This window comes from Hyaena hyaena, unplaced genomic scaffold, assembly GCF_003009895.1.
Source record: "Hyaena hyaena isolate Hyena2069 unplaced genomic scaffold, ASM300989v1 scaffold_192, whole genome shotgun sequence".
NCBI classification, from domain to species: Eukaryota; Metazoa; Chordata; class Mammalia; order Carnivora; family Hyaenidae; genus Hyaena; species Hyaena hyaena.
The window spans coordinates 925721-953323 of record NW_024080825.1 but is presented as its reverse complement, the minus strand read 5'-3'; the positions used below and the strand labels follow the sequence as shown (position 1 = coordinate 953323).

The window sequence follows — 27603 nt, the reverse complement described above, 5'->3', positions numbered from 1 at the left end:
CGTCCGACTTTCGCTTAGGTCATGATCTCGCGGTTCGTGGGTTCGAGCCCCGCGTCGGGCTCTGTGCTGACTGCCAGCTCAGAGCCTGGAGCCTGTTTCAGTCTGTGACTCCCTCTCTCTCTGACCCTCCCCTGCTCATGCTGTCTCTCTCTCTCTCTCCTAGAAATAAATAAAAAAATTAAAAAAAAAAAAATGTATTTGCAGGCTCTCTCCCTTTTTTTGAGCCCAGAAAATTCTAACTTTTATAGTATTCATCTCACAGTGAAACAGCATTTGGAATAAGTCTTTGGAATTTCCTTTGCTTTGATTGTCTGCAAATGAAAAATGTTTTGAAAATTTTAAAATGTGGAGGGGGACGGTGTCCTGCCAGACTTATCTTCTTGTTTGGCTGATGATGTTCCTTATCTGTTGTATCATATAAGTCACGTGCATGTGGTTGATGTTGGTGCAGCTGACCTGAGTATGATTTGGCAAGGTTAGAGTTGCTATATATTATTTTATTTCTTATCAGTTAATAATGTTAATAGCAAAGCTGACTGAAGATAAATGATATTAAGTGTATATTGAATTTACCAGAAAGTATTGTCATTGGTGTGGTTCAAACAAACTGGCCCGTGACTCTTATTTCTGAAGTGGCATGTTTTCTCTCTCAGGGGGGGTGCGGGAGGATTGAAAAAGTAATAGTTCGCCATCTCAACCTTTACTGTTGACTTGATTAGCCCATTGGATGTAAAGGTTTAATAGCTACTTACTAATGTTGAATTCAGAAGAGTTCTAAGTGTTTTACTCTTAACTCCTGTCATACCGGATTTCAGATATCTTTCCTACTTCACGTTTTTTTTTTTTTTTAATGTTTTATTTATTTCTGAGAGAGAGAGAGACAGTGTGAGCAGGAGAGGGTCAGAGAGAAGGAGATACAGAATCGGAAGCAGGCTCCAGGCTCTGAGCTAGCTGTCAGCACAGAGCCCCACACAGGGTCCTACCCATGAACCCTGTGATCATGACCTGAGATGAAGTCGGAGCCACCCAGGCGCCCCACCTACTTCAAGTTATCTGGAAATAAATTGAGAATTGAATGACTGGATCTGGCTGAAGATTCTCATTACAAGCTGAATAAACACAACATACTCTCTGTGTACTATGTCTGGGATCATTCTGTGTGACACTAAATGGCCTGCCTCTCTCTCTCTCTCTCTCTCTTCTCTCTCTTTTTTCATGTTTTATTTATTTCTTGGAGAAAGAGAGACAGCGTGAGCAGGGGAGAGTCAGAGCAAGAGGAGATACAGAATCTGAAACAGGCTCCAGGCTCTGAGCTGTCAGCACAGAGCCCGATGTAGGTCTGGAACCCACGAACGTGAGATCGTGACCTGAGCTGAAGTCTGACGCTTAACCGACTGAGCCACCCAGGCGCCCCTAAATGGCATTCTCTTGAGTTACTTTTCCAGGCTTAAAAATTATAATTTGTAACTTTAATTAGAGATCTACCCTAGATAAGAGATATAAATGTAGTAATTTATAGGAATCACAAAATAATGTATTTAAAAATCTATACCATCCACTTTTCCATTTAAAAAACAAAAAACAGGGCGCCCGGGTGGCTCAGTCGGTTAAGCGTCCAACTTTCGCTCAGGTCATGATCTCATGGTTTGTGGGTTCGAGCCCCGTGTTGGGCTCTGTGCTGACTGCCAGCTCAGAGCCTGGAGCCTGTTTCAGTCTGTGACTCCCTCTCTCTCTGACCCTCCCCTGCTCACGCTGTCTCTCTCTCCTAGAAATAAATAAAACATTTTTTAAAAATAAATAAATAAATAAAAATAAAAAACAAAAACATCGTCTCTGCCAGGGATACTCAATAAGCATTGTAATGGAAGTGTGGCCAGGGACATTAGAAACAGAGGAAAGGCAACTTAGATTTAGGCAACAGAGAGAATGTTGCTCAGCCTCTGCTGAATCTTTTTTTTTTTTTTAATTTTTTTTTTTAACGTTTATTTATTTTTGAAACAGAGAGAGACAGAGCATGAGCTGGGGAGGGACAGAGAGAAAGGGAGACACAGAATCTGAAACGGCTCCAGGCTCTGAGCTGTCAGCACAGAGCCCGATGTGGGGCTCGAACCCACTGACCGTGACATCATGACCTGAGCCAAAGTCGGATGCTCAACCGACTGAGCCACTCAGGCGCCCCGCCTCTACTGAATCTTGAAGAAACAGACAACCAGAGGGATACAAGGGTATTGGGATATATAATATGGACCTCACAACAGTTTGCTTTTCCTGGAGGTAAAGGGTGAGGCAGGGAATTCTCAGAGAAGGTAGGTAGGGACCAGATGTAGAACTGGTCTTTTGTGACATACTAAGCACTTTAGATTCAATTTAAGGAATGATTAGGAATTTTTAAAGAATTTTGAACAAGGGAGTAATAGAGATTTGTATTGGGGGATAATTATTTTCTATGACTTGGGATAATGGCAACATCATACAGACTATATATTGGAAGGTATAGAAGAACCGATTAGAAATGTAATGCAGTAGTCCAGGGAAAAGATGATGATGTGAACCAAGGCAGCAATGGCAAGGATAAAGTGGGAGGGAGAGGGGGAAACAAACAGCAGATACAGCCATTGATTGGGACCTGGCAGTTTGGGAGACATGTCAGCCTCATCTGGGACATGAGGATTCACCTCCATGACTGTTTAAATTACTGTTTTCTGGTTAAGCTGGCTGGGCAGTGATGATTACCAGAGAGAACTACCTATATATAGTTACTTATTTTTCCCTGGGCACCTGTGAATATGTACTGCTTCATATTTATAATGCTAAAAACACATTCTGTGGAATATAAAAATGAATATAAAATCTAATCTCTTGTGGATTTTATTAATAAAGGAGATTTGCAGGCCTCTTTTTGGAACATTCATCAGTATTTCCCATCTCCTATGTAAAGCTTATTGCTGGGTTTCGTTTTCCAAGCAGATTCTTCGGACCCAGAGCCGTAGTGCAGGTGGAAGGCGGATCTCTGAAAACAGCTATTCTTTGGATGATTTGGAAATAGGCCCAGGTAAGCAGAGTTCCATGTATGCAAGTTGCCTGGGAAATACTCAATAGTATCCCTTTTGGTCTCCTGCTCAAAACTTTTAGAGGAAGAACGGCACAAATTAAAAGGAAGTCTGTTGGGGCACCTGAGTGGCTCAGTTGGTTGAGTGTCTGACTTCAGCTCAGGTCATGATCTCATGTTCCGTGACTTCGAGCCCCACGTCAGGGCCCTGTGCTGACAGCTAAGAGCAAGGATCCTGCTTCAGATCCTGTGTCTCCCTCTCCCTGTGTTCCTGCCCCACTCGTGTTCTGTCTCTCTCTCTCAAAATTAAAGACATTTAAAAAAAATCATTTTTTTAAAGGAAATCTATTTGTGAAAGCCAGAGGGTACCCTTGTGGGATTACAAGGCAAATACTGCCAACAGTTTTGGCTTCATGGTCATCTGGGGCTTGAAGGCTGCTGTGGATGGGTAGTATGTTCTGTCAAGATTGGTTATCCTGAGGCACCTGGGTGACTCAGTCAGTTGAGCGTCTGACTCTAGATTTTGGCTTAAGTCGTGCTCCCAGGGTTGTGGGATCGGCCCGTGTCCAGCTCTATGCTGTGTGTGGAGCCTGCATAAGATTCATTTTCTCTCTCCCTTTGCCCTTCTCTCCCAATTTCAGGCCCTCTCTCTAAAATAAAAAAATGAGAAAGGTTGGTTATCTTATATTGCCGGTGGTAACAGAACACCTTGAGAACATAATTACTATGTTTTGAAGGGGGCATTTACAGGCACTTCACAAAAGAGAAAATTAACAGGCAAATCATCAGCCTCCTGATAAAGAAATGCAAATTAAAATGGCATTGAGATCTAACTTTTTCCAAAGTTAAATAAGCTAAAATGTTTAAATATATAATACTCAATTATGGTAAGGGTTCTGCTCTTAATGTTGGGAAAGTGAGTAAATATTACCTGGTAAGTGACAGTTTTATTCCTGATTTCCTTTGTACCTATTTTTTTTTTTTTAAGTAGGTTCCATGCCCAATTTGAGGCTTGAACTCATGACCCTGAGATCAAGAATCACATGGTTTACCTGTTAAGCCAGCCAGGTGGTCCCCTCTTCTTTTTTCTTTCTCTCTGTCTCTCTCTCTCTCTCTCTTTTTTTTTTTTTTTTTTTAGAGGGAGAGCACAAGCAGGGGAGAGGGGCAGAGGAGGAGAGAGAGAGAATCTTAAGCAGACTCCATGCTCAGCACAGAGCCCATTGTGGGCGTATCCCACAATCCTGGGATCATGACTGAGCCAAAACCAAGAGTCATATGCTTAACCAACTGAGCCACTCAGGTGCCCTTCTTTGTATTTTTAATACAAAGATAATACAAATAATTATAGTAGCCCAAAATTTAGAATCTTGAAGTCATTCAAAGCACATTTTATCTTCTTATAAAGCACATTATTTGTATGCTTCCAGGTCAGCTGTCATCTTCCACATTCAACTCTGAGAAAAGCGAGAGCAGGCGAAATCTGGACTTACCGCGCCTGTCAGAAACCTCCATAAAGGATCGAATGGCCAAGTACCAGGCAGCTGTGTCCAAACAGAGTAGTTCCAGCAACTACACAGTATGTGTTCTATACCGTTCATTCATTCCCTCATCCAGCAAATGGTCACTGAGTACAGAAACCAGAAATGTCTCCCACACCCTGATTTGTAAGCCCTGGCTCCCTCCCTGGGCCCTAGCCATTCTCTTTTCATGTAAATCCTACCCTAACTTCATTCATAATCCTTACCATATTCTAATCTTGACTTAGCTTTCATTCCCACACTCATTTGTCTGTGTGTGTGTGTGTGTGTGTGTGTGTGTGTGTGTGATGTTATCATCCAGTAATATCATGGAGAGTTCTCCTGTCTATTCTACTTAATCTTACTGTTGTTGCTAAAAAAGTATTGTCTGTTAGTTTTAACAGAAACACTTATTTTTGTTTTTGAGGAAAGAAAGAGTACTGGAGAGAAATATAGGATATATTCAACACTAATGTGGGATAGGGAAGCTTTTTGTAATTTTTTATTGATATGTAATTCACATGATGTAAAATTACCACTTTAACATATAATTCAGTGATTTTTAGTACATTGACAAGGTTGTGCACTCATCATCACTGTCTAATTCCAGAATATTTCCATCACCCCAAAAAGGAACCCCATGCCTGTGTAGTCACTCCCAGTTCCCCCTGCTTTCTGTCTTTATGGATTTGCCTATTCTGTACATTTTATAAAAATGAATCATATAATATATGGTGCACTTAGACTTTACCTCTTATGATGTAATGATTTGCTAAAGAAATAGAATAGTAGATAAGTAAAGGGGTGGGAGAAATAACAAGAAGATGAATTGCTCAGTGATCACAAAATTTGTTATTCTAAATAGAATGGAGGGTCTTTCCATTTTAAACTTTCCTAGGCTTAACTGGCAAGCTGATACTACAGAACTACTTACCTGAAGTTACCTTTTAAATGCCATTTACTCATATATACACATGCATATAGACACTGTACATATGCCTATTATATATGTATCTTTCAAACATTTGATCCTTCTAAGATTTAAAAATATAAGCTATGAACCTCTTGATATCCTTTTTTTTTTTTTCAACAAAGTCGGAAGAACAGTATCGAATTTTATTTGTTCCTAGGCAGACTGACACTAATACCTATTAGAAATCATCACATGTGTTCCAGGAGTTGAGCCTTCTTTCCCTCACATTATTAAGTATGCATTCTCTAGGAGTAGTTACCTGTGGACTCAGTTTCTGGTCAATGAAGAATTTCATCGTGATTCTTCACTGTGGTTTTTAGAAGAGATGATGTGTATAACTCAATAACAAAGAGGAACACCACAGACTCATTATTCACTGAGCGTGAAAAGGAACAAAAATTAGACTTAGATGGCAGGTCAGGAGATAGGGCAAATGGGTGATCTTTGGAGCTTAGGTCCTTCCTTTTAAGATTCTGCTGCTTCTAGGAGTCTTCCTGCTATAAACATTCTGACCAGGTGACTCCCTAAGTGGAAAAACCTGTTCCATGACTTTTTTTTAAACTCCTAATAGAGTTTATGCATTGCTGTTCTCCTGCTCCGTAAATTTTAAGAGTTGAAAAGTCTTTAGAAATTCTTGTAAAAAGTACATTTTATCTCATCCCAGAAGAATTTCTCAGGCTCCTTACAGAGGATGGGCTACAACTAGGCACTTGGTCTCTGATTCTGGGGGCGGGGCGTGGGGTCCAAAATGAGTCCCTGGGCTGGCCTGTTGCGGTCTGCAGACGTTCCTCCAGAGCCACGTCCCTCAGTCGGAGATCCCACACCTCACGCAGCACACCCACAGCCTCTTCACTGGCCCTGAGGCCACAAATTGCTTATCTTCTTGCCCTGCCTAAAGAATCACAAACAGAAAGGTACCAGCCTTTCAGAAAGGTGGCAAAGTAAAGGTTAGGAACCGTCCATATTCATCTACCACTCTATTGATTTTGGCTCTAGTAGATAAAGTTAATTGTAGTATTTTGCCCCAAGTGTTCTTTGCAAGGAAAAACATGTGATTATGCTTACTCCATATGACAGTATTAATGCCTACTTTTTAATGTCAAGGCTCTGTTCTGAGAAGTAGAATAAGGTATGTCTCTAGTAGAATGTGTGAATTTTATGCAAAAAGCATGTTTTTGAAAGTCTCACCAAAAAGGTTGTCTTATGGTATCATTAAATATAATTTCAGTTTTGATATGTATGCATCATCCCTGTCTCTCTTTCCAGGCCGAGCGTTTATATATATGGTCAGTATATTTTCTTAATTATTGGCACTTTGGCATTTCCTTTCCCCTGCTCCAGAATGGTCTTTTCTGATAAAACTCACAAGCTTTGCATTCCCACGAGCTCTGCTGCTAGAGGAGTGAATCACAAGAACATTGTATGCTGGGGGTGGTTTCTGCGTGTGTCTGTGTTGATATGTCTGTATTCTAATGAGCATCCAGTTTTAGATTAGTGTACAAATATTTAACTCCAAGGTATGTGTCCACAAAGCTGCTTTTGTCATTTCACTAGTCAATGGGTTTCGCTTGTGAGAACTAGGGGGTTGTTTTGACCCGAGGCCTCTTAAAAGAACTTTTCTTTTTCCATTCCAAGTTTATTTAATAAATGTGCTATGAAGAGTGTAGAACAGTGGGATTTTTAATTTTAGTTCACAGATTATTTTTATTTTCTAGAATGACTCCAGAGCCAATGGTGGCGAAATAAAAGCTCATAAATTGGAGCAAAAGGAGAATGTGCCCCCGGATCCTGAAGTCTGCATCTCCCATCAGGTTGGAGAAAAGGTGGGTTGAAAAGTCTGATGTCCAGTTGCCAAGGAAGCATGTGTTCTAAATTAGATGCTTAAAATTAGAAACAACTCTAACTCTAGACTGTGGAGCGTCTGGGAATTTGGTAACAGCTGCCAGGACAGATTGTCATTTTTGCAGGTCACATAATTTTAGTTGGGGAACTCTGCAACTCATAGCTGACCAAATAATGAACCTTCACTGGAAAATTCTTTAGCTCAGCAAATGTTCAGATGGCATAAAGCTAAACTGATTTTTAAAAATCTGTTTTGATTAGCGATCCTATCTTCAGAGTATTTGTGTGTTCTTAATTTAACACATTTTATGCAAGACCATTTCAATGATTTTGAAAGCAAGGCACCATGCTAAGCACAGGAAATGCTAAGCTTAACTCAATATGAGCAGACCATTCCGTGTGGTCTTTATCTGCAAGAAAGCCAACAGAGTGGAAGGGAGATGAGTAACAGGTTGGCTGTCATAAAGCAATATGGTAAGTGCTGTGAGAGGGCTCCGTGGGGCCACAGAAGGACGTTTAACTCGACTTCCTCAACAAGGTGATGTCTGTGCCAAGTCCTGAAGAATATGTGGAAGGCAACCAAGTGAGTAAGGGAAAGGTTGAGTAAAGAAAAAGAAGGGCATTCCAGGCAGACACAAACAGAAATTTGGAAACCACAGCTTCAAACCAAGATGGCTTGGCTGGAACATAGGACACATAGAGATAAAGGAGAGAGGCGAGTGGAAGGAGAGCCAGGGTGGGTCTTGAAAAGCTCTACATGCGAGGCTTAAGACTTTGGAAAGAGTCCTGCAGAGGTCAAAGACCATGGAAAGATTTTAAGCAAATCATATTTGTGTTTTATGCACCTATCATTAGATGAATGGCTTGGTCGGAGTAAGTCACAACCTTTATATCAAGTGAATTTCTCATTTTCTCTGCCAATCCATTACCCATTTTCTTTTGGCTTTTGGCCAATATGATAATCAAATGTTAAGTTAGATGAGGAGAAAGAGCTTTCAAATATATTACAGTGATTAATCTTAGGAGAAAAATCATTGCTTCTGTTACACATATTGATAACCTTGAGGCCATTCTTCCAACAGGTAAGGAGGTCATTAAAATGGATTAAGAGCAATAGTCCTCAAATTTATTTGACTATAAGAGACTTTAAAAAGTTTGATGTATTGGGACGCCTGGATAGCTAAATCAGTTAAGCGTCGGACTTCGGCCCAAGTCATGATCTCACGGCTCATGAGCCCCACGTTGGGTTCTGTGCTGACAGCTCGGAACCAGGAGTCTGGTTCAGATTCTCTCTCTCTCTGTCCCTCCCCACTTGCACTCTGCCCCTGTCTCTCTCTCAAAAATGAATAAACATTAAAAAAAAAGTTTCACGTATTGACAGAACACCACCAGAAACTTATGAAAAACACTACACACTTGGACCAAAGTAGGTGCACAGGAAAATGGTCTCAGGTTAATGGCTACAAAATTTGAATCGTATGATAAAACAAGAAAAAAATTAGAAAAACTAAATAATTTTATTTTACTAAAACATATTGCAAATGTATGTTGAAATAATAAGGCAAAATGCTTTGCAGTAGTGTGTTTAATAAATAGTCATAAAATCATTCAATAAATTATGCATGTCCTTGCACTGGTGGGCTCATGCATTAATCCCATGTGTCACATGCCATGTATCAAGTGAGTTCTTTTATTAGACTACCTGGTTTTCCCATTTTTAAGTGGGAGATTATGTCTTTTGTTGTTGTTGTTGTTAAATATTTTTTTAATGTTTTTTATTTATTTTGAGAGTCAGAGAGAGACAGTGTGAGCAGGGGAGGGTCAGAGAGAGAGGGAGACACAGAATCCGAAGACAGGCTCCAGGCTCTGAGCTGTCAGCACAGAGCTGGATGCGGGGCTTGAACCCATGAACTGCGAGATCATGACTTGAGCCGAAGTCAGACACTTAACCAACTGAGCCACTCAGGCACCCCTGGGAGATTATGTCTTAAGAATAACTGAGTTGTGACGCTTGGGTGGCTCAGTTGTTTAAGCGTCTGATTCTTGATCTCAAGTCTTTTTTTTTAAGTTTGTTTATTTTGAGAGAGAGAGAGAGAGAGCAAGGATGAGCATGAGCAGAGGAGGGGCAGAAAGAGAGGGAGAAAGAGAATCCCAAACAGGCTCCACACTGTCAGTGCAGAGTGCAATACGGGACTCAAACTCACAAACTATGAGATCATGGCCTAAGCTGAAGTCAGATGCCTAACTGACTGAGCTACCCAAGTGCCCCTAGATCTTTTATCTCAGGGTCCTGAGTTCAAGCCCCATGTTGGGTGTACAGATTACTTAAAAATAGAGTCTTAAAAAAAAAAAAGAATAACCAAGTTAAAATGTTACATACTATAAAAAAGAAATTTAAGGGATGCCTGGGTGGTTCAGTTGGTTAAGCGTCATAGTCTTGTTTTCAGCTCGGGTCATGATCTCACACTCGTGGGATCAATTCCCAAGTTGGGCTCCGTGCTAGGCATGAAGCCTGCTTGGGATTCTCTTTCTCTGCCTCTCTCTCTCTCTTGTTCTTTCTCTCTCTCTCAAAATAAATAAATAAACTTAAAAAAAAAAAAAAAAGAAATTTAAGAGAAAACTATTCCCGGCATTGAAATCCCCATCTACCCTAGGTGCATATAGTTTGAGAAATGGTCATTTAAAAATGTTTGGATTGTCCCTAATCTAATTTTGTGTTTCCTTCTTGATTGTCTTCACACTGATTTGAAACTGGAACTCTGAGTTGAACTGGAGGATCAAAACCTTTTAATTATAGCCTAAAAGGCATCAGTGCAACTAAACCATGAATTGAGGAGTGTGTGGGAAGGAGAGACGATAACAATAGTACATGGTCTTCAAGTACATACTGCAGGTTCATAAACCCATGGCTGCCTTCAAATTCATAAAATTTTTCAGAGCCTTGCTTACCTTTCAGCTATTTGCCCAGCTTTTGTTAACCAGTACCTAAGAACTATTTGAACTTCAGCTTGTTAAAAAAGGACACTAGGTGCACTTGTCTGAAATAGAATATTTTGTCCAAGTATTGTTCTTCCCTTTCTCCTCTTGTGATGGAGTCTGTGCTTCCCTTTAATGAGATGTTTGAACAGAAATCTCACGTGCTCTCTCCTGGCTGTTTCTGTAGTGAAGTCAGCTGCTTGGGCATGTGCAATGATGTCATGATTGGCATTAAGTTCACTCTGCACGTTCAAGGTGACCAAAATTAGAGGTGAGAGAAGAACATCTTGGGACGGATGCACCTACTAATCAACAGGAATTGAAGAGCTTTTAGTTTCTTTCATTATCATTAAATGAAATAATGCATGCACGGTGATTATTCCGATACCTGGCACATACTAAACACTCAGTAAATGTTGACTCTTACGCTGGTTGGTTCTATGCCATGTCAGAATTCCTGTAATGAAAAGAGAGTAATGAGAAAAAACAACCACGCTATAAATTTAGGTGGTCAGCTAATGACTTAATCTGCATTGTAAATTTATTCAATAAAAACACTCAGCATTGCCTATACATCCCCTGATATCTGAATGAAAGACTATTACATGCAGACTACACATTGCTTACCTATTGACCCTTCGTGATTTTGAGTGTGAAGAAGGATACCCAGAAGGCCTGGGACCACCAGAAAGGAGAGCAAGAGCTCCTAGAAAATTTTTACTTAAATTTAATGGCTTCCTGGAAAGAGATCTGCACCTACACACAAGATCTGCCATTTTGTGAAACACTGCAGTTTTGAGACTGGGATTAAAAAGGAAAGGGCGCCTGAGTGGCTCAGTCGGTTAGGCATCCAACTTCATCTCAGTGATGATCTCTCAGGCTCAGAGACTGGAGCCTGCTTCGGATTCTATCTCCCTCTCTCTCTGCCCCTCCTGCCTTTCAAATAAACAGAAAAGAAAAGAAAAGAAAACTAACCTTGAAGAGAACACCGGAGGTCGGTTTTAGGCAAATTCGTTGTTTAGCTATCGAAATGTCTTCTGTACTGGCAAGCTTGTTTCAGTAGAATGTATCTGGTTGGGAAATTAGCAATTAGGAAAATAAAAGAATAAGAATAGTTCCTAATATAAAGACTCCATCTTGACTTGGAGTGAGTTATAGTTCTATGGTCAGGAGCTTTGTTCTCTCTGATAGAGGGTTTTGTTTTGCCATTTTCTTTTTTTGACACTAGAAAGATGTGGTTTAGAAGTTCTTTTATAAAGGGAGATGATGCACACTTGGCAGTTGAGTGCAGTCTGTTTCTCCCGTTACTCTGTAATTGAGAGGCATGTTAATATCCTCATAAAAGGCATTTTGCTGCCTCTTGTTTAAATGCTCAGCTGTTCTGGGGCCTATTATTTCCCCTAGGCAGCTAGTGACTGACTAGAGTCAGCAGGTTTTTATGGCATTAACAGCAGTTTGCTCTTTTATTTTTAATGTGATTCTTAATCCCCCCCACCCTTTTTGTAGGTTTCTGCAACTGAGAATAGCCTGGCGGTCCGTCCCACCCCTGCTGAAGATGACTCCCGTAAGCATTTGTTCTCAGATCTGGAAGATGAGGTTCTTGTTCTGTGGTCTGTATTTGGTCCAGGGATGTCTCCATTGCTGTCAGTGCTAAGAACATAACATATTAAATCCAGTAATTTAGGTGATCAAATCTTTCACTTGGTTTCAAGGACTGGTGCTTGCCTACCCTTGACACATTCCATGGCTTAGGGAGAAGTTAAATTCAATATGATTAACTTGAGGCAAATTGAATACTTTCGGTGCTTCTCTCACTGAACTTATCATACCTTTTGTATCAAATCTTTTCAGGGTTAAAGCTGTGAAAACTAATTTTGAAGTTTCATTTTAATATGAGTTTGGCCAAGAAGGATTTTATTCATTTACAAGGATAAAGAATTGACATTTGAATAACCTTTTAAACTTATCTTTCTCTGCTTATCTAAATGTGTGCCATAGTCTACCTTCTAGCCATATTCTAGAGATTTTCCTATTGGTGCTGAATTTTTATCACCTTTTCATCCTATTTTGGAGTCATTTTGAGCCTCACATCTCCCAAAGACAAAAACATTTGTTGTTTTTTTGTCCTTACTCTATCCACAGTTGATTCTGATTTTCAGTGTATTTTTTAAAATACTTAGGGATTTCTAGCTTCCCCCAGGATAGTTACTTTACTAGACATTGAAAAGTCAGCAACTGAAGTAGAAATATGAGCTAAACAAATCTCTAGTAAATCCTACCTCCAAAATTTCAGAGAGAAATTTGCTGCTTGAATCCAGGAACATTCCTTTGCAGGCATTTTGCTTGGACTAGAAATTTTTCTGAGTTTTGACTAGGTTTGCAAAACAATTTGAAAAATAAGCCTAAATCTTTTAGTACTTTGCTGACCTAACTCTAGATTTTAAGGAATTCTTTTATGATTCCTTAGTAACATTTTTCTCTGCCTGTTCAGAGTTTTCACAGTTAACCTGTTGGCAGGAAATTAACTTATGCAGATGACACATCAATGATTATGGGGAAAAACCTCATAGACCCTTTTTCCATGAGCTTCATCCATGGATATCTGCTATATAGGACCGACTAAAAAGATTGTGTCAAATTACACACACACGCACGCGAGCACACACACGCGGTATGAAAATTCTACCTCACATTCCCTCTTTTTCCCAACTTCAGTTGAAGCGTTCCAGGAGTTACTGGGGATGCTGACTACCAGAAAAGTCATCAGTGTCTATAAATGGGTTAAAAATGACATCACCCAGGGGGCAGAAAGTTCTTCAGATCTGGTGATTTGTATTTCTGCAGTATGTGGCTAAGGGCAAGAAAGCCTCTCAGCTCAGAATCTAAGAGCAAAGCTTTTAGCATTAGAAAAACTGTTTCTCCTGGTGTTGAAAGGAACATGCCAAAACTTTGCTTTGGAGAAGAACCATTTCTGAGACTTGCCAATAAAATTGCTATAAAATTTCTTCCTTTTGTAACTCAAGCAGGTAACTTCTTGGTTAAGAGTGAGATCCAGCAGCCTGTCCCTCCCAAGCCACTAAATCCAGATGCCAGAGCCTCCAGCCTCTCTGAAAGTTCTCCTCCCAAAGCAGTGAAGGTATGACAGCAATTTCCCTCTGAGCCTTTAGACATTGGTTTACTGGTAGAACTCATTGCACTTTATGCCATTTATGTTCATTATAACCTGTTTTGCTTTCCTGGGGATGAAAACACCAAATAAGGGCTTACTTAGGCCAGTCACTTTCCCTAGAAATCTTGTTTCTTCTGCTCAGATGTTTGAGCCCAGGAGGGGAGAGGTTCACTAATAGCTCTCAGTTTGAAATATGGAAAATTCATGAAAGTTTTAAGGAAACCCTAAGTTAAAGAAAATTATGTTTTTTGAGAGGGAAAATGCCCAAGCCCCTATATCTGTAAATGGGTAAAAGACCACAAAATGGGAAATTCAAGAACTCTGTTAAACTAAATCAGCTCATTGGGGGGAGGAGGGATATGCATGTCAACTTATAGATAGTGGCTCCCTAAAAAAAAACAAAAAAAAAGAAAGTGGCTCCTGATCTGAAGAACTTGACCATAACATGATTAGTGGTTAGCTTATTGAAAGACTGTGTACATCGCATTTGGGGTTGGCCAGCCCATTTGCTGTAAAAATGGGCATTCAAGTAACACTTATACGAGGATATATAATATTGGATGTTAAGGAATGTACAAATTTTTGTATCCTAAGAAAACTTTACTAGGCTGCTCAACCTGTGGCTGCCTTTTATTCACCAGTTTTTAAAAACGGTCTTTCCCCTTTCTGTGAACAAATATATATACTCTCATAAAAATAAACAAAGATTAAGGAAAAAAAACCCAACACCTATTTCAGGCTTTATTACCTGACTTGTTTTAATGGAATCGTTCGCTAATGTGGTGCTAACATAGCCATTTGGATTAATAACCAAACATACCCACACTTCTTTAGTGTCTTTCTCCTCTGGTGCTCTCTTCAGTTGCCCGGTTTTGTTTAGAAAGTTTTAACATTTGAAAGAAAGTCAGTAGGTAGAATTGGTGTTAAGACAGTAGGTGTGTAAGCGGTGTGTAGGCGTGTAACCGGCACCACCTGTGGGTATCTCTCAATTGTGGGTATGACTGGTGCCTTGATCAAAGTTCTAGAGCACCAACAAAGGACGAAAAGAGGACATAGGTGAAGGTTTGGAACAAAAAGAAGGAAGAAGAGAATCCAGGATTTAAAGGGTGAATTTAAAAAAGAGGAGTGGGAGGGGTGAAGAATGTAAATGAAAATTTTATGGGAAACAGATTTATGAGGAGAGTAAAGTTGATTGCAAAGGAGCAAAAGGTGAAGAAAGTAGCAAGAGAACGCAAGTAAAAGGAGGAAGAACGGAGTTACAGGGATAGAGCTGCACCTGTATTCAACACGGCTCTCTCTTCTGGCCTTAGAACTAAAATCTGTTCTTGAGTGTGTGAATTCTCAACCCAGTCTTGTTTCCCTCCCTCAACTGCTAGGTTAGACCTCCTGGTACTGGGTTGGACTTTTGAGGTCCCTCCTTGACTGAGACTCAAGGATCTGAGCTGCTGAGTGATGAGTGACAGAGTGCACCTCACTCGGGTCCCTCCCAGCATGACCAGCATGAACAAGAGGAGTTGGAGATGAAGCCCCCTCTGCACCTGCCCCTGACCCGTGGCTGCTTCCTCTGGTCACTCAGCAGTAGATTGCAGACAGGCATGCTGTCACTAGACATATATCTCAGGTTTTGAATATTGTGTAGAATGGAGTAAATTGAACTGGCTCCCTGTGTTTGCCTATGATCCAAAGCTCAAAGGATTATGGTGTGCAGATACAGATGGGACTCAGTCACATCTCCACTTTTATTTAAGGATAATTTATTTTCTCTCCCTCAAATTTATCCATTACTTTCTGAAGGAGAACACTTCAGTGTTTATAGGAAAGCCTGCTGGTGTAACTGGCGTTGTGGTAGTAGACTATGCAACAGAAGTTGTTTCTGCACTTGGGGAAATTGCATACAGCTAAGAATAAACTTGTTCACTCAGAATAGATTTTTAGGTCCCACACATCCTGGAAAAACTGTTTCTAAATGCTTGTCTATCTATTATTGAAAATAGGGTATCTAAGGCAGAGATTCAATTCATTTCAAACTTTAGCTTGATAAAGTAAAAAAAAAAAAAAATGATACTAGTCTTTACAAGTATGAGTTTCATTTGTATATTTTGGACACTGGCCAGATAGCTCAGTTGGTGAGACGGTGCTAATGAAATTGAAGTTGCAGGTTCATTCTCAGAAGAGGTGTTCTGGGAAAGGAACTCAGTGGGGCCTGGGGGAAGGATCGGGACCTTTCTACTCAAGAGACCCAGAGGTCTCTTAGGGCTTATGTCCTTCCACTGAAAGAAGTTGTCCCTTAAATGTTTCCAGAGAGGAGGATAGGAAAAGGCAAGGAGATGTGACCAGCCCTGGGAACACCCACTTGCCCCCATTAGGACAGATAAGACTTCCTCACTGCTGGTGGATGTGGAGAGAAAACATGGCAGCCTGCATGAGAGACACACACTCTGGCACCCCCTCTGTGTCCTGCCAGCTGTCTTTTCCTCTCTGGAAAGGGTAGGAGGCTTTATGCTATTTTGCAAAGCTATCATAATTATCCAAGGAGGGCATCTAGAATCTTTTTTTTTACTATCTACATGATTACTGCTTTATCAGAACACTAACCTTTCCTCTACATGTAGAGCAGTCTGTTTAAGAAGTGAGTATCTCCAAAATGCTGTCAAAAAGAGCTTCACAGAAAGCCAGGGAAGGGGCTGAGGCTGCACAGAGCTGGCCCAATCATTTACTGTATGTGAAGAATTTCAGTGTAATTACCTAGATATTTTGCACAGATTGGAAAGAAGGGAATGAAAGGCATTTTGTGGTGTTCTGAGGAATGGAAGTCTGACATCAACACAGAATTTTCTTCTGATTTCACCATGTCCAAAGGTTAATTAGCTTTACTCCTTGTTGCCAGCAACTGCCTCTCTCTATATATTATGTACATCACATATATATAATCTCCCAACTAGAACTTTCATTAGACTGAAACATAGACTAAGGCAAGAAGGTGAAAGAATGCAGATGTAGCAATTTACATTTATTGGAAAAATAGCTTTAAGTGGGTGCTGATCAACAGAGGACCTGTAAGACCCATCCTGTGGGAAAGACGTGGCAGTGTTTATGAAGATCAATTATGTATGTATTACCTCATCCATTCCTGAATATCCCAAAGATATTATCTACATGTTTTAATTTGAAAAAAAGTGAGGAAGTAGTTTGAACAAAGTAGTTTGTTCAGAGTGCTCAAGTGAGATTATTTCCATTTGGGTTAGCATCTGCTCTCGTCCCCAGAGTTTCCTTTAGTTATGGAAAAGTAACATTCCAGGATAATTTAGAGAGTGCTCTACTGGGTGGTGAGTCAGGAGTTCCGAGTTTTTATTTTAATTTTAATTCTGTAACCGACCGTGTGAGCTTTGATAAGGCACCTGACATTCTGGTGCTGTACTTTCTACATGTGAAAAAGAGTGAGGGAGGAGAGATGAAAAATATCTTACTAACTGAAGTATATATATTTTAAAGATAAAACTGTCCAACATTCTAATATTGGCAGCATTTTAAACGTGGCTGCACCGGGTCCAAGTGTGCCGTGGAGGCATGGATGGGATATATGCCAGGCCTACCATAATGGTGGAGATTTTTGGGCACTGACTGTGCTTCCTGTTGTCTGAATAGACATGGGGGCAATTACAGAAAAGTGGCTGAGAGCCCAGGACAGAGGAAGTGAAGGGAAGGCACAGACGCAGCCACTCTGATTTGGCATATTACCAAGTTGGGATCCTCTTGACTTTCTGAAACTGTAAGGCCCTCAGGCAGCTGCCGCATAAACATTAAATACTATTGAAAAGGGTCTATGTAAAAGCTGGATGGGAATAATGGGACTCTGATAGGTCTGGCTAGTTAGAAGCTTGTGGTTAGTCAGAGGTTTGGCCTAGCAGCCTATTAATTTGATGTTGAGGAGGAGGAGGATGGCTTTTCAGTTGTGTGGGCGAAGGCCCCATTCAGGAGAGAGCCATTGTGGGTCAGGTGTGGGAGGTGGTAAGACACTAAAGAATTGTTAATGAGACGCTCCTTGTGTGGGCGAAGGCTCAGAGAAGCTCTTTCTCCTGAGCTGGGACATGTTCCAGCCTCAGGTAGATATGAGTGAGGCTGATTTTGCCACAATTAGCAGAATTACTTGAAAAAGAAAGAAAACTGTGGTCTTGTTCTTGGATGGGAGCCTGCACCTGAGTTTCAGCTCAGCTGCGGTAAAGCGCTCCAGGGCACACCAAATGCTGTGTATTCATTGAAGGTTCCTGTTTGTCTCTTCCAGCTTCTGCTTCCTGCTCCGGTACCTAATTTCTGCTCCTGCCTTCCACTTTCCTCCTAACGTGAGCTCAGCTTTCAGCTTTCTCTCAGGTTTTCCTTTCTGTTCACTGGGCCGCACCCTCCTACAGTGTTTGCTGTATGTTTGTAATACAGTTTGCTGTATGTTTGTAATGGAGGCGTGCCCTGTAGGTCTCCATTCCCTGTTAGCAGAATAATGCCCGTCTCCCCTTGTACCATGTGAAATTCCTGTCCTCTCCTCTGTCTCTACTGACCAGAATGAATACTATTCTAAGTCAAGTGTTAAAAATACAGAAGCCACCCTGCAGCTGAAAAAGACTTTTAATCTGACAAATAAATACATTTGGCCTATTACTTTTACATTATGTGAATTGTGATTTGTACAGGATCTCTCCAATGCCATCAACTGTACTATTATACCCAAATTTTATTTTGCATTTTAATGTATTTCCTGCTTGCTAGACAAGGACCTAGTTCTTCTCAGAGAAAACCCAACTAAAACTATGCAGTGACATCTCCACTTAGTCCTCTCTTGTTAGAAGTGGCCGTATAAGAATTCTGAACTCCAGGACGCCTGGATGGCTCAGTCAGTTAAGTGTCTGACTTCGGCTCAGGTCATGATCTTTGGTTCATGAGTTCAAGCCCCGCATCGGGCTCTGTGCTGACAGTTCAGAGCCTGAGGCCTGCTTCAGGTTCTGTGTCTCCCTCTCTCTCTGCCCCTTCCCTGTGTGTCCTCTGTCTCCTTCTCTCTCTTTCAAAACATACATAAACATTAAAAAAAAAAAAAAAGAATTCTGAGCTCCAAACAATGCCCTAATTACTTCCAACAGCATTCAATTACAGTAACATTTGATCATATTTAAATACCTCTCCTAAGCTTGATAAACTAGGTTGAACCTGTCTTTAATTATTAGTTTTTCTTTTAAGGACTCTAACCTTAGGAATGGAAGACGGCTGTTGACAAGGCATTCCGCTCAGTTCTCTTCCTTCATTCTTAAATCCCTTGGTGCTATTTGGGAGTTTACCACTAAACTATATTAAACTCCCTTTTATAGAGCTTTCCCATTATGGCCATTTTTTGGTCCATTTTTCTACTTTTGTTTCCTGTCCAAATCTACTTGGAAAACCATTCCTATTTTTTGCTTTACTTCCTGGTGAATCATGTAGCAAGTGAACCAGCAGTCTGATTTTTTTTATGGGACTATTTTTGGATTTTTAATGAAAATTCTATCTTGCCCATAACCTGGTTTATTTTAGGCTTATCTTAACTATTCAGGTCCTGGACCTTGGGACAAATTTGCATTATTTACCACCACCCAGGTCTTAGCCACAACCTCCCCCACAAGGTGCCTACAAGACCTTCCTGGCCATATAAACTGCTTCTGCATCTGCTGGATAAGGTGTTTCTATTGGGGTGAGTCAAGAGTTATTTACATACACCTAGAGACTTCTCATCCCCCACACCTGGTGGCCATTTCTTATGTAAAAACTTGTAGTTTGTTCATTATGGCTTTCATCAGTGCTAGAATAGCAACTGTTTTGTGTTCTTTAGGATTCGGATTACCAGCCAGAACATCTGTGCTCACCCCACTCTTATTCCACACTTTACAGGCAGTTCATGAATTCCCAGTCTATTATGACCTTTCACTCCCCATTATGGTAGTTTTATTCTCCACTGGGTTCTTTTGTTTTTGTTTTTTTAAATAGGCTCCATGCCCAACTTGGAGCTGTAACTCATAACCCTGAGATTAAGAGTGGCATGTTCTCCGTACTGAGCCAGCCAGGCACCCCCTCCATTGGTTTCTGAGGAGATTCTAGCTTTGTTGGGCTATGCTCTCTTCTGGATATCCTAGTAAAATAGTTTGTCTCTTTAAAGTTATTACAATTATCGGTCAGCTTTGACTTATTGAAAAATATTATGCCTAATGGATAAAATAATATGCCAAATTAAGATTTTAAGCAGAGAGGACTAAACAATGCTTTATCACATTGTCTTTTCCTAATTCCCAAAGTTAAATGCTCTTCCTCTCCCTTAAATTTATCCCCTGCAGGGGCACCTGGGTGGCTCAGTCGGTTAAGCATCTGACTTCAATTCAGGTCATGATCTCGCAGTTTGTGGGTTCAAGCCCCGCATAGGGTTCTGTGCAGGCAGCTCAGAGCCTGGAGCCTGTTTCAGATTCCTTGTCTCCCTTTCTCTCTCTGCCCCTCCCCCGCTCATACTCTGTTTCAAAAATAAACAAAAACTATAAAAAATTTTTTTTAATTTTTTTAAATGTTTTATTTATTTCTAGGAGAGAGAGAGAGACAGCGTGAGCAAGGGAGGGTCAGAGAGAGAGGGAGTCACAGACTGAAACAGGCTCCAGGCTCTGAGCTGGCAGTCGGCACAGAGCCCAACGCGGGGCTCGAACCCACGAACCGCGAGATCATGACCTAAGCGAAAGTCGGACGCTTAACCGACTAAGCCACCCAGGCGCCCCAAAATTTTTTTAAATAAATAAATGTATCCCCTACAGAATCTTACATAAGTCTGTCCTGCTTTTACTAGGCATTTGAATCAAACGAACTTCTGTGTATGATGACATTTTCTCCTAATTTCCTGTCTGTGGAAACATTTTGTATGTGCTTTCATGTATATGTGGTGACTTGTCTAAGCCTCTCTTTGCAATCCAGCCCTAGCCTCCACCCTTGGTGGCAGCCAGTCGGGGAAAGGGATTCAGGAGAGCTTCCTGGCCTTAAAGAGTCAGCTGGTACAATCATAACAGGCTTAGTGTTCCTATGAGAATTGACAGGTAAGGGAGACTTTAGCTAACAAAGTAAAACCAGGGTGCATCTCAGCAGAGCACTAATTCAAGCCCTTGCCTGGGCTTGTTAAAGCTGTCCTTTTCCTTTTCCTAGAAGTTTCAAGCACCTGCAAGAGAGACTTGTGTGGAATGTCAGAAGACGGTCTACCCGATGGAACGTCTCTTAGCCAACCAGCAAGTGTTTCACATCAGTTGCTTCCGGTGCTCCTATTGCAACAACAAACTTAGGTAAGCCAACCACACCAGCCATCTCTCCGTACATTTGGACCTCCGGAGGGAGTCTTGGGCTTTTAGAGCACTGGTGCTAAAAGCTGTTACACCAAGAGCACGCTGTTGAAAGCCCTTGAAAAAAGTAACAAGTACCATTTAGTGGTAAGTATTTCGTATCAGATGATAGGGGTGTTTGGAACTCCTTGGTACATTGGTATTTTAATTTACATTTTTAATTTACGTAGAGCTTAAATCATATGGGTGGCAGGTAAAACCCTGGGACTTAATTTAGTAGAATAATTTCCTTTGGTCTCAGAGATTCATAAAGTTAAGAAATCTTTTTTTTTTAAGTTGATTTATTTATTTTAAGTTGATTTATTTATTTGAGAGAGAGAGAGAGGGAGCTTGGGAGGAGCAGAGAGAGGGAGAGAGAGAGAATCCCAAGCAGGCTTCACACTGTCAGTGGAGAGCCTGATATGGGGTTTGAACCCATGAACCGTGAGATCATGACTTGAGCCGAAAACAAGAGTCAGATGCTCAACTGACTGAGCCACCCAGGTGCCCCTTTAAAGCAAAGAAATATTAAAGTTCAGGAGTGCCTGGGTGGTTCAGTCAGTTGAGCATCTGACTCATATTTTCGGCTCAAGTCATGATCTCAGAGTTTCATGAATTCAAGCCCTATATAGGGCTCTGCACTGACAGCACAGAGCCTGCTTGAGATTCTCCTCTCTCTCTCAGCCCCTCCTCTACTTGCACTCTCTCTCTCAAAATAAATAAACTTCAAAAAAAAAAGAGTATACTCGTCTAAGCCTTTACTTGAAAATGACCCAAACACTGTATAAATGGTAATAATAGCAATAATAGTGGGCACTGAAGAGCATGTATTTTTCTGTATATTATTTTCTCTTATGTATGAGAAAACACTTCTGTATCATTTCTTCCAAGTAATGCAAAGTATGGATACAAAGGTGGTAATATAGGGATATATTCCATATTAACTTATTTTAATCATAGAATTTTAGAGAAGAAAGTAACCAGCATGTCATTTCCTCCAGCTGTCCTTTCAGAGCAAGCATTCCTTCTAAAATACTTTCGAAGGGCGCCTGGGTGGCTCAGTCAGTTGGGTGTCTGACTTGATTTCAACTTGGGTCCTGACCTCAGTTCATGGGGTCCAGCCCTGCACTGAGCTCTGTACTGACATCATGGAGCCTGCTTGGGATTCTCTCTCTCCCCCACTCTTTCTGCCCCTCCTCCACTTGGTCACTCAGTCAAAAATAAATAATAATACTCTTGAAAGATGTGCTGGCATCTGTGTGGCACTTCTGCAGGGGTTGATACCCCACTCCCTCATTCCCATGTAAGATAGCTCTAACCCAACAACTTTTCCTTTTGTTGAGCCAAAATGTGCCTCTGTAACTTTCACTCAGTGTTTCTTTTTCTGCCCATGGCACTCCTTTTTTTCTCCAAAGCATATTTTTCTAAGCTTCTGATTTTTTGTATCTCTTCTGTGGAAATGCTATTGTTTTCGTACTCCCTTTAAAATTTGTTACCCTGCAAGAGACACCAGATTTCCTAAAGGCCTGTCCAGCACTGACATTAGAGTAGATTTACTTCCCAGCTACTGTGCTCCTATAAGCCATATTCACTCAGTAGCGTCTAGTGAGTGCAAACCATTTGCAAAGCATTATACCTACTCCTGTAGAGATGTATTTTTAAATTATAACACAAATAGGAAATGAGGAGAAAAATAATTCAGCTTTGTACAAGGGAATATCATTGTAAGTAGTGAAACGTTATAAATGCTTGAGAAATATATGAGTGGTCAGAGATCAGTGTGATTACCTAGAGAAGACTTCCTGGAAGAAATAAAAAAAATTTTTTTTAACAATTTTGACAGAAGGGAGTGAAATCATTTGAAAATAGGAAGATATACCTCATGAATGTCTTGTGAAGCTTCAGGCCTAGAAGTGAGCATGTTTTTTATAAGGGTAATAAAGCAAATGTGCTTAAAAGGGTGGGAGTAAAGAATCCTAGGTGATTGAGGTGCTTTTAAAGGTATTTTTTTCACTTAGCATCTTCTGAAAATACTGAAGTTGCCAAATTTCAGCCTGCAGTATAAGTAAGAGTATATAGATTTATCAACTTTATGCTGTTTTTCTTTTAACGACAGTCTAGGAACATATGCATCTTTACATGGGAGAATCTACTGCAAGCCTCACTTCAATCAACTCTTTAAAGCTAAAGGCAATTATGATGAAGGCTTTGGACACAGACCACACAAGGATCTGTGGGCAAACAAAAATGAAAACGAAGGGACTTTGGAGAGACCAGCCGAGCTTCCAGTTGCAGGGGAGACCCCTCAGAGCCCAGGGGTCGAAGATGCCCCCATTGCTAAGGTGGGTGTGCTTACAGCAAGTATGGAAGCCAAGGCATCCTCTCAGCCAGAGAAGGAAGACAAGCCAGCTGAAACCAAGAAGTTGAAGATTGCCTGGCCACCCCCCACTGAAGTTGGTAGTTCAGGAAGTACCTTAGAGGAAGGGATCAAAGTATCCAAGCCCAAATGGCCTCCTGAGGATGAAGTCAGCAAGCCTGAAGCTCCTGAGGATGTAGATCTGGATCTGAAGAAGCTAAGACGATCTTCTTCACTGAAAGAAAGAAGCCGCCCGTTCACTGTGGCAGCTTCATTTCGAACCACTTCAGTCAAGAGCCCCAAAATCTTGTCCCCACCTATGAGAAAAGGGTGGAGCATGTCAGAGCAGAGTGAGGAGTTTATAGGAGGAATGGCAACAGAAAGGAAACAGGTAGAAAATGCCAGTGCCTCCGAAAAGAATGGTAGTGTGGGAAAAACAATCGGGCAAAACAAAGAATCTAAAGGAGGGGAGGCAGGGAGAAGTAAGGAAGATCATGGTTTCGAGATGGGGAGTGAAAATCTTATAGAAAATGGTGCAAGCTTAGATGAAAATTATAGAAACCTCAAAGAGCAGTCTCCACTAGAACCCAGGTCTGCAAATTGGCCCGGCTTTGCAGACAGCGCCTCCCCTAAAGAATTCACTACCCAGAATCAGAAATCCCAAGATGTGGGCTTCTGGGAGGGAGAAGCAGTCAACGAGCTGTCTGTGGAGGAACAGATAAAGAGAAATAGGTACTATGATGAGGATGATGAGGAAGAGGAGGAATGACAGACTGCAACGGTGCTGGGCCTTAAACGTGTGTTAGTGTTAGTAAGCCACTGCCCTTTATCGAAGTGATGCACGTAAACAGGTGTCTTAGCATGAACTGTCGTTTATGTGGAAGTAGTTCTGGAGGAATTCTTGCTTCAAAAAAATCCCATACTGCAGCTTAAGTGAACCAATTCTAAATGCTATAGATAATATTACTTAAGTCCTCTATTTTAGCAATGATGATATACATAAGTGCTTTAAGGTCTCATGGGGGGAGCGGGTGCGTATGCCAATTGATATAGTCCAGACTCCACTGTATTCCCAAAAGGCAAAACAAAAATAGATGATTAGTAGCACATTGTTAGCTTCAACTATGGAATTAGGGAACATACGGAAGGGGGTTAGGGACCTAAACATCATGACTGAATGCACTTTAGTATAAAGGGCACAGTTTGTATATTTTTAAATGAATACCAATTTATTTAGCATTTAGCTGTTAAGAAATCAAATATTTAATCTTTAAAACATTTTTAGGTTAATTTTCTCACTCTGTTATCCATGGGGAATTTATTGCTTTGCATCCTATTCTCTAAGCCACATCCTGAATTAGATTATTGAAATATGACACAACTGTTCTTTTGGGGCACTTTTTGAGCACATTTGGTGCTTGGAGAGATCCACTATCTCTCAAATAAACTCTGGTATTTGCCAATGAGTCTGACTACACTCCCAAGTGATTGCTTTCTTCTTTGGTGGTATCTGTGCAACTCATAATTTACTGAAAGCTACAATATTTTTATAAGATCTTTTATATTGCTGTTTGCCATGTTGCGTGTTAAAGCAAAGTGAGGAGTTTAAAGGAGGAATAACAAAAAAAAAAAAAAAAAAAAAACTGCCTTAACCCAGTTGAGCTCGGACCCCCAGACTTTATATTCCACTTCTGATATCCCCTTTCTGGGACACTAGTATTTTTTTAATACTTACCAGCTCTGAAACGTATTGATTTTTATGGCAGATGGTATTCCCGGGGTGCAATTAAACCAATTATAGGCCTTCTCGGGGTGGGGGGGGATGATTTTCTAGTAGTTAAGGCTTTGGAACATAAACTTGAGTACACTTGCTGCACATAATGGATATTTCAAATTGTATGTGGGGGAGAGAGATGTTTTAAGCCATAGGCTTTTCTTTGTACTGCATTTTTAGAGATTGAGCTTTAATATTTTTTAGAGATGTAAAATATTCTGCTTTCTTATAGTCTTGCTTAGTCTGAAACATTTTTATTCAATAAAGCTTTTAATTTACATCTGAACTTTTCAGTGTTCCTTTTCCATTACTGTTTTACATTGTGACCTTCTATCAAGACCTCCTTTTACTTTAGCAGACTGGGAAGAAAAGGCAAATGGGGCTGATGCGTTTTAAGTGAAGAGAGGTGTTATGACCATATCTCACCACTAGATGGTGGCGTTGGGTCTATCTTGGGCTTTAATCCTAAAGAAGGACACATTTTTCTGAAAAATTGAGAGCAACTTGGCAAGAAAATTAGTGTGTACGTTCAAAATGAGCTGTTTGTTTTAACAATTCAAAATCTGGTGGTGGTTTTTTATTGTTAATTGTACTCAACATTTAATAATTCACCTTGAAATTATGCCTAACATACTAAAGGGAATTTCCAAATGTCTCTGCTTGAAAATGGATTTGTTTAACACGCTGGGCAGAGACATAGTTGGTTGTTTGACTTCCTTGCCTGTAGATCTGTAGAGGCAACTGCCCCAATAGTTAAAACACTTTTTTTTTTTTTTTTTTTTTTGAGATTGGCACACTTTTTGAGTCATCTGTTATGTGTTCCAGGTCCTGCCTGGTCTTCCAAATGGATGGTAGGGTATTACTTTCTGCTCTTGGCCCCATCACAGGCTGAAGTACTTTAGAAAGTCCTGTTCACTGAACAGTTAATCCAGAAGCTCCTGATGACATTCATAAGAGATCCAATCCTGGCTTGAATTTAGCTACCTTTACTGTGTGACTCACTGCTATTCCAGCCATCCACATGGTGTTCACTGAATCTACTGATTTTATACAAAAAAGTCCTGAGTACCTATGGCCAGCATTTATGGATATCAGTTGAGTATGTCACCATATATCAGGTATGCAGGGACTGAGATTAACTTTAGAGGAAATGTCTTTGCTAAGATAGATATATTACAGGGACAGAGAGCAGAAACAAGTACTCGCTCATATCCGTATAATAAAAGGTTGTTCTTATCAAGAGAATGACCAGGTAACATTAAACATTCTTAGAAAACGAAAGAACCTACAGCCAAAGTGTTTCTCTCAGCTTTCTAAATGAAGGCAACATGTTTGGACTTGGTAGGTCAATGGTGGCAACAGGATGATGTGTTTTCCTGTTGGTGAAGCAAGAAAAGCGTCCAGCTTGGGACCTGAGATGGTTAAAGAGACTCTTCATGACCACTACAGGGCCAACTTAGTTCTACCAGCTTGCTGGTTGGCTCACTCTTGGACAAAGTCAAAGTGGCAGAAAGTTTATGTTCATTACATACATATTTCCTTAACTATATATTTTCTTAATAGACAAGATGTTGGGAAATGGTACCAATATGTTTGTGGGGGGAGGGGGGTGGATAGACCTTGAGACCAAGATCACTATGTGCTTGTTCCTGCCAAATTCTTTGTTCCTTGGGGCTCTAATTTGAATTCCCAGAGATCAGGGAGAGTTCACTTCTTTTAAAATACACCTCGCGGGGCACCTGGGTGGCTCAGCCGGTTAGGCGGCCAACTTCGGCTCCGGTCATGATCTCAGAGCTTGTGGGTTTGAGCCTCATATTGGGCTCTGTGTTGACAGCTCAGAGCCTGGAGCCTGTTTCATTTCGTGTCTTCCTCTCTTTCTGCCCCTCCCTAGCTCACGCTCTCTCTCTCTCAAAAATAAACAAACATTAAGGAAAAATTTTTAAATACACCTTGCGGTACCTGGGTGGCTCAGTTGCGTAAGTATCAGGTCATGATTTCATGTTTCGTGGCTTCGAGTCCCACATCAGGCTCTCTGCTGTCAGCACAGAGCCTGTTTCGGATTCTCTCTCTCTCTCTCTCTCTCTCTGCCCCTACCCCCGCTTGCACTCTCTCCTGGTCTCAAAAGTAAACATTAATACAATATAATATGCCTTGAATGTAGGGTAGTTACCACTAAATTATTGCTGGGTTTGGACAAACATGGCTCCAGGCAGTGGTTCTCAGACCAGCTGCAGTGGCATTGCTTATGAGTTTGTTAGAAATGAGAAATGCAAATTCACAGGCCCCACCCTGACTCACCTCCTGAATCAGAATCAGAATCTCTTGGCTAAAAGAAAACTTTTAGGAAACTCTCCATGTGGGAGATGGGACAAGCTAATATCTGGGCTATGGTAATCTAAATCTGAGAACGACTGAGCTAAAGCAAACCTAGTCTACTAGGATGGCACTCTTGTTTCTCCTGTTTCCTCTCGCCTTGAAACTCTAACTTCTGGTGTAAGTGTACCTTACTAGTTATAAAGTTACTTTATCTGTCCTTGAACAAGAGGTAGAGATTAATTTCTTTTAATCTTTTTTCAGATCATCCTA

General features: G+C 40.8%; 1 protein-coding gene across 5 annotated transcripts in view; it reads left to right on the top strand.

Annotated features, from left to right (window-relative positions):
* The window catches only part of LIMA1 (LIM domain and actin binding 1), an 85643-nt gene extending 60340 nt beyond the window's left edge, over window positions 1-25303 (top strand). For 2 of the 5 annotated variants that reach the window (XM_039241390.1, XM_039241395.1), the window contains 7 exons: window positions 2965-3052; window positions 4477-4625; window positions 7255-7362; window positions 11864-11921; window positions 13381-13493; window positions 20718-20851; window positions 23004-25303. In XM_039241390.1, coding sequence (XP_039097321.1) covers window positions 2965-3052; window positions 4477-4625; window positions 7255-7362; window positions 11864-11921; window positions 13381-13493; window positions 20718-20851; window positions 23004-24012 — 1659 coding nt within the window. In that variant the 3' untranslated portion in view covers window positions 24013-25303. The remainder of the gene's footprint in view (window positions 1-2964; window positions 3053-4476; window positions 4626-7254; window positions 7363-11863; window positions 11922-13380; window positions 13494-20717; window positions 20852-23003) is intronic. The other 3 variants (XM_039241391.1, XM_039241392.1, XM_039241394.1) reach the window with 3 other exon arrangements.
* Window positions 25304-27603: the final 2300 nt, after the last annotated feature.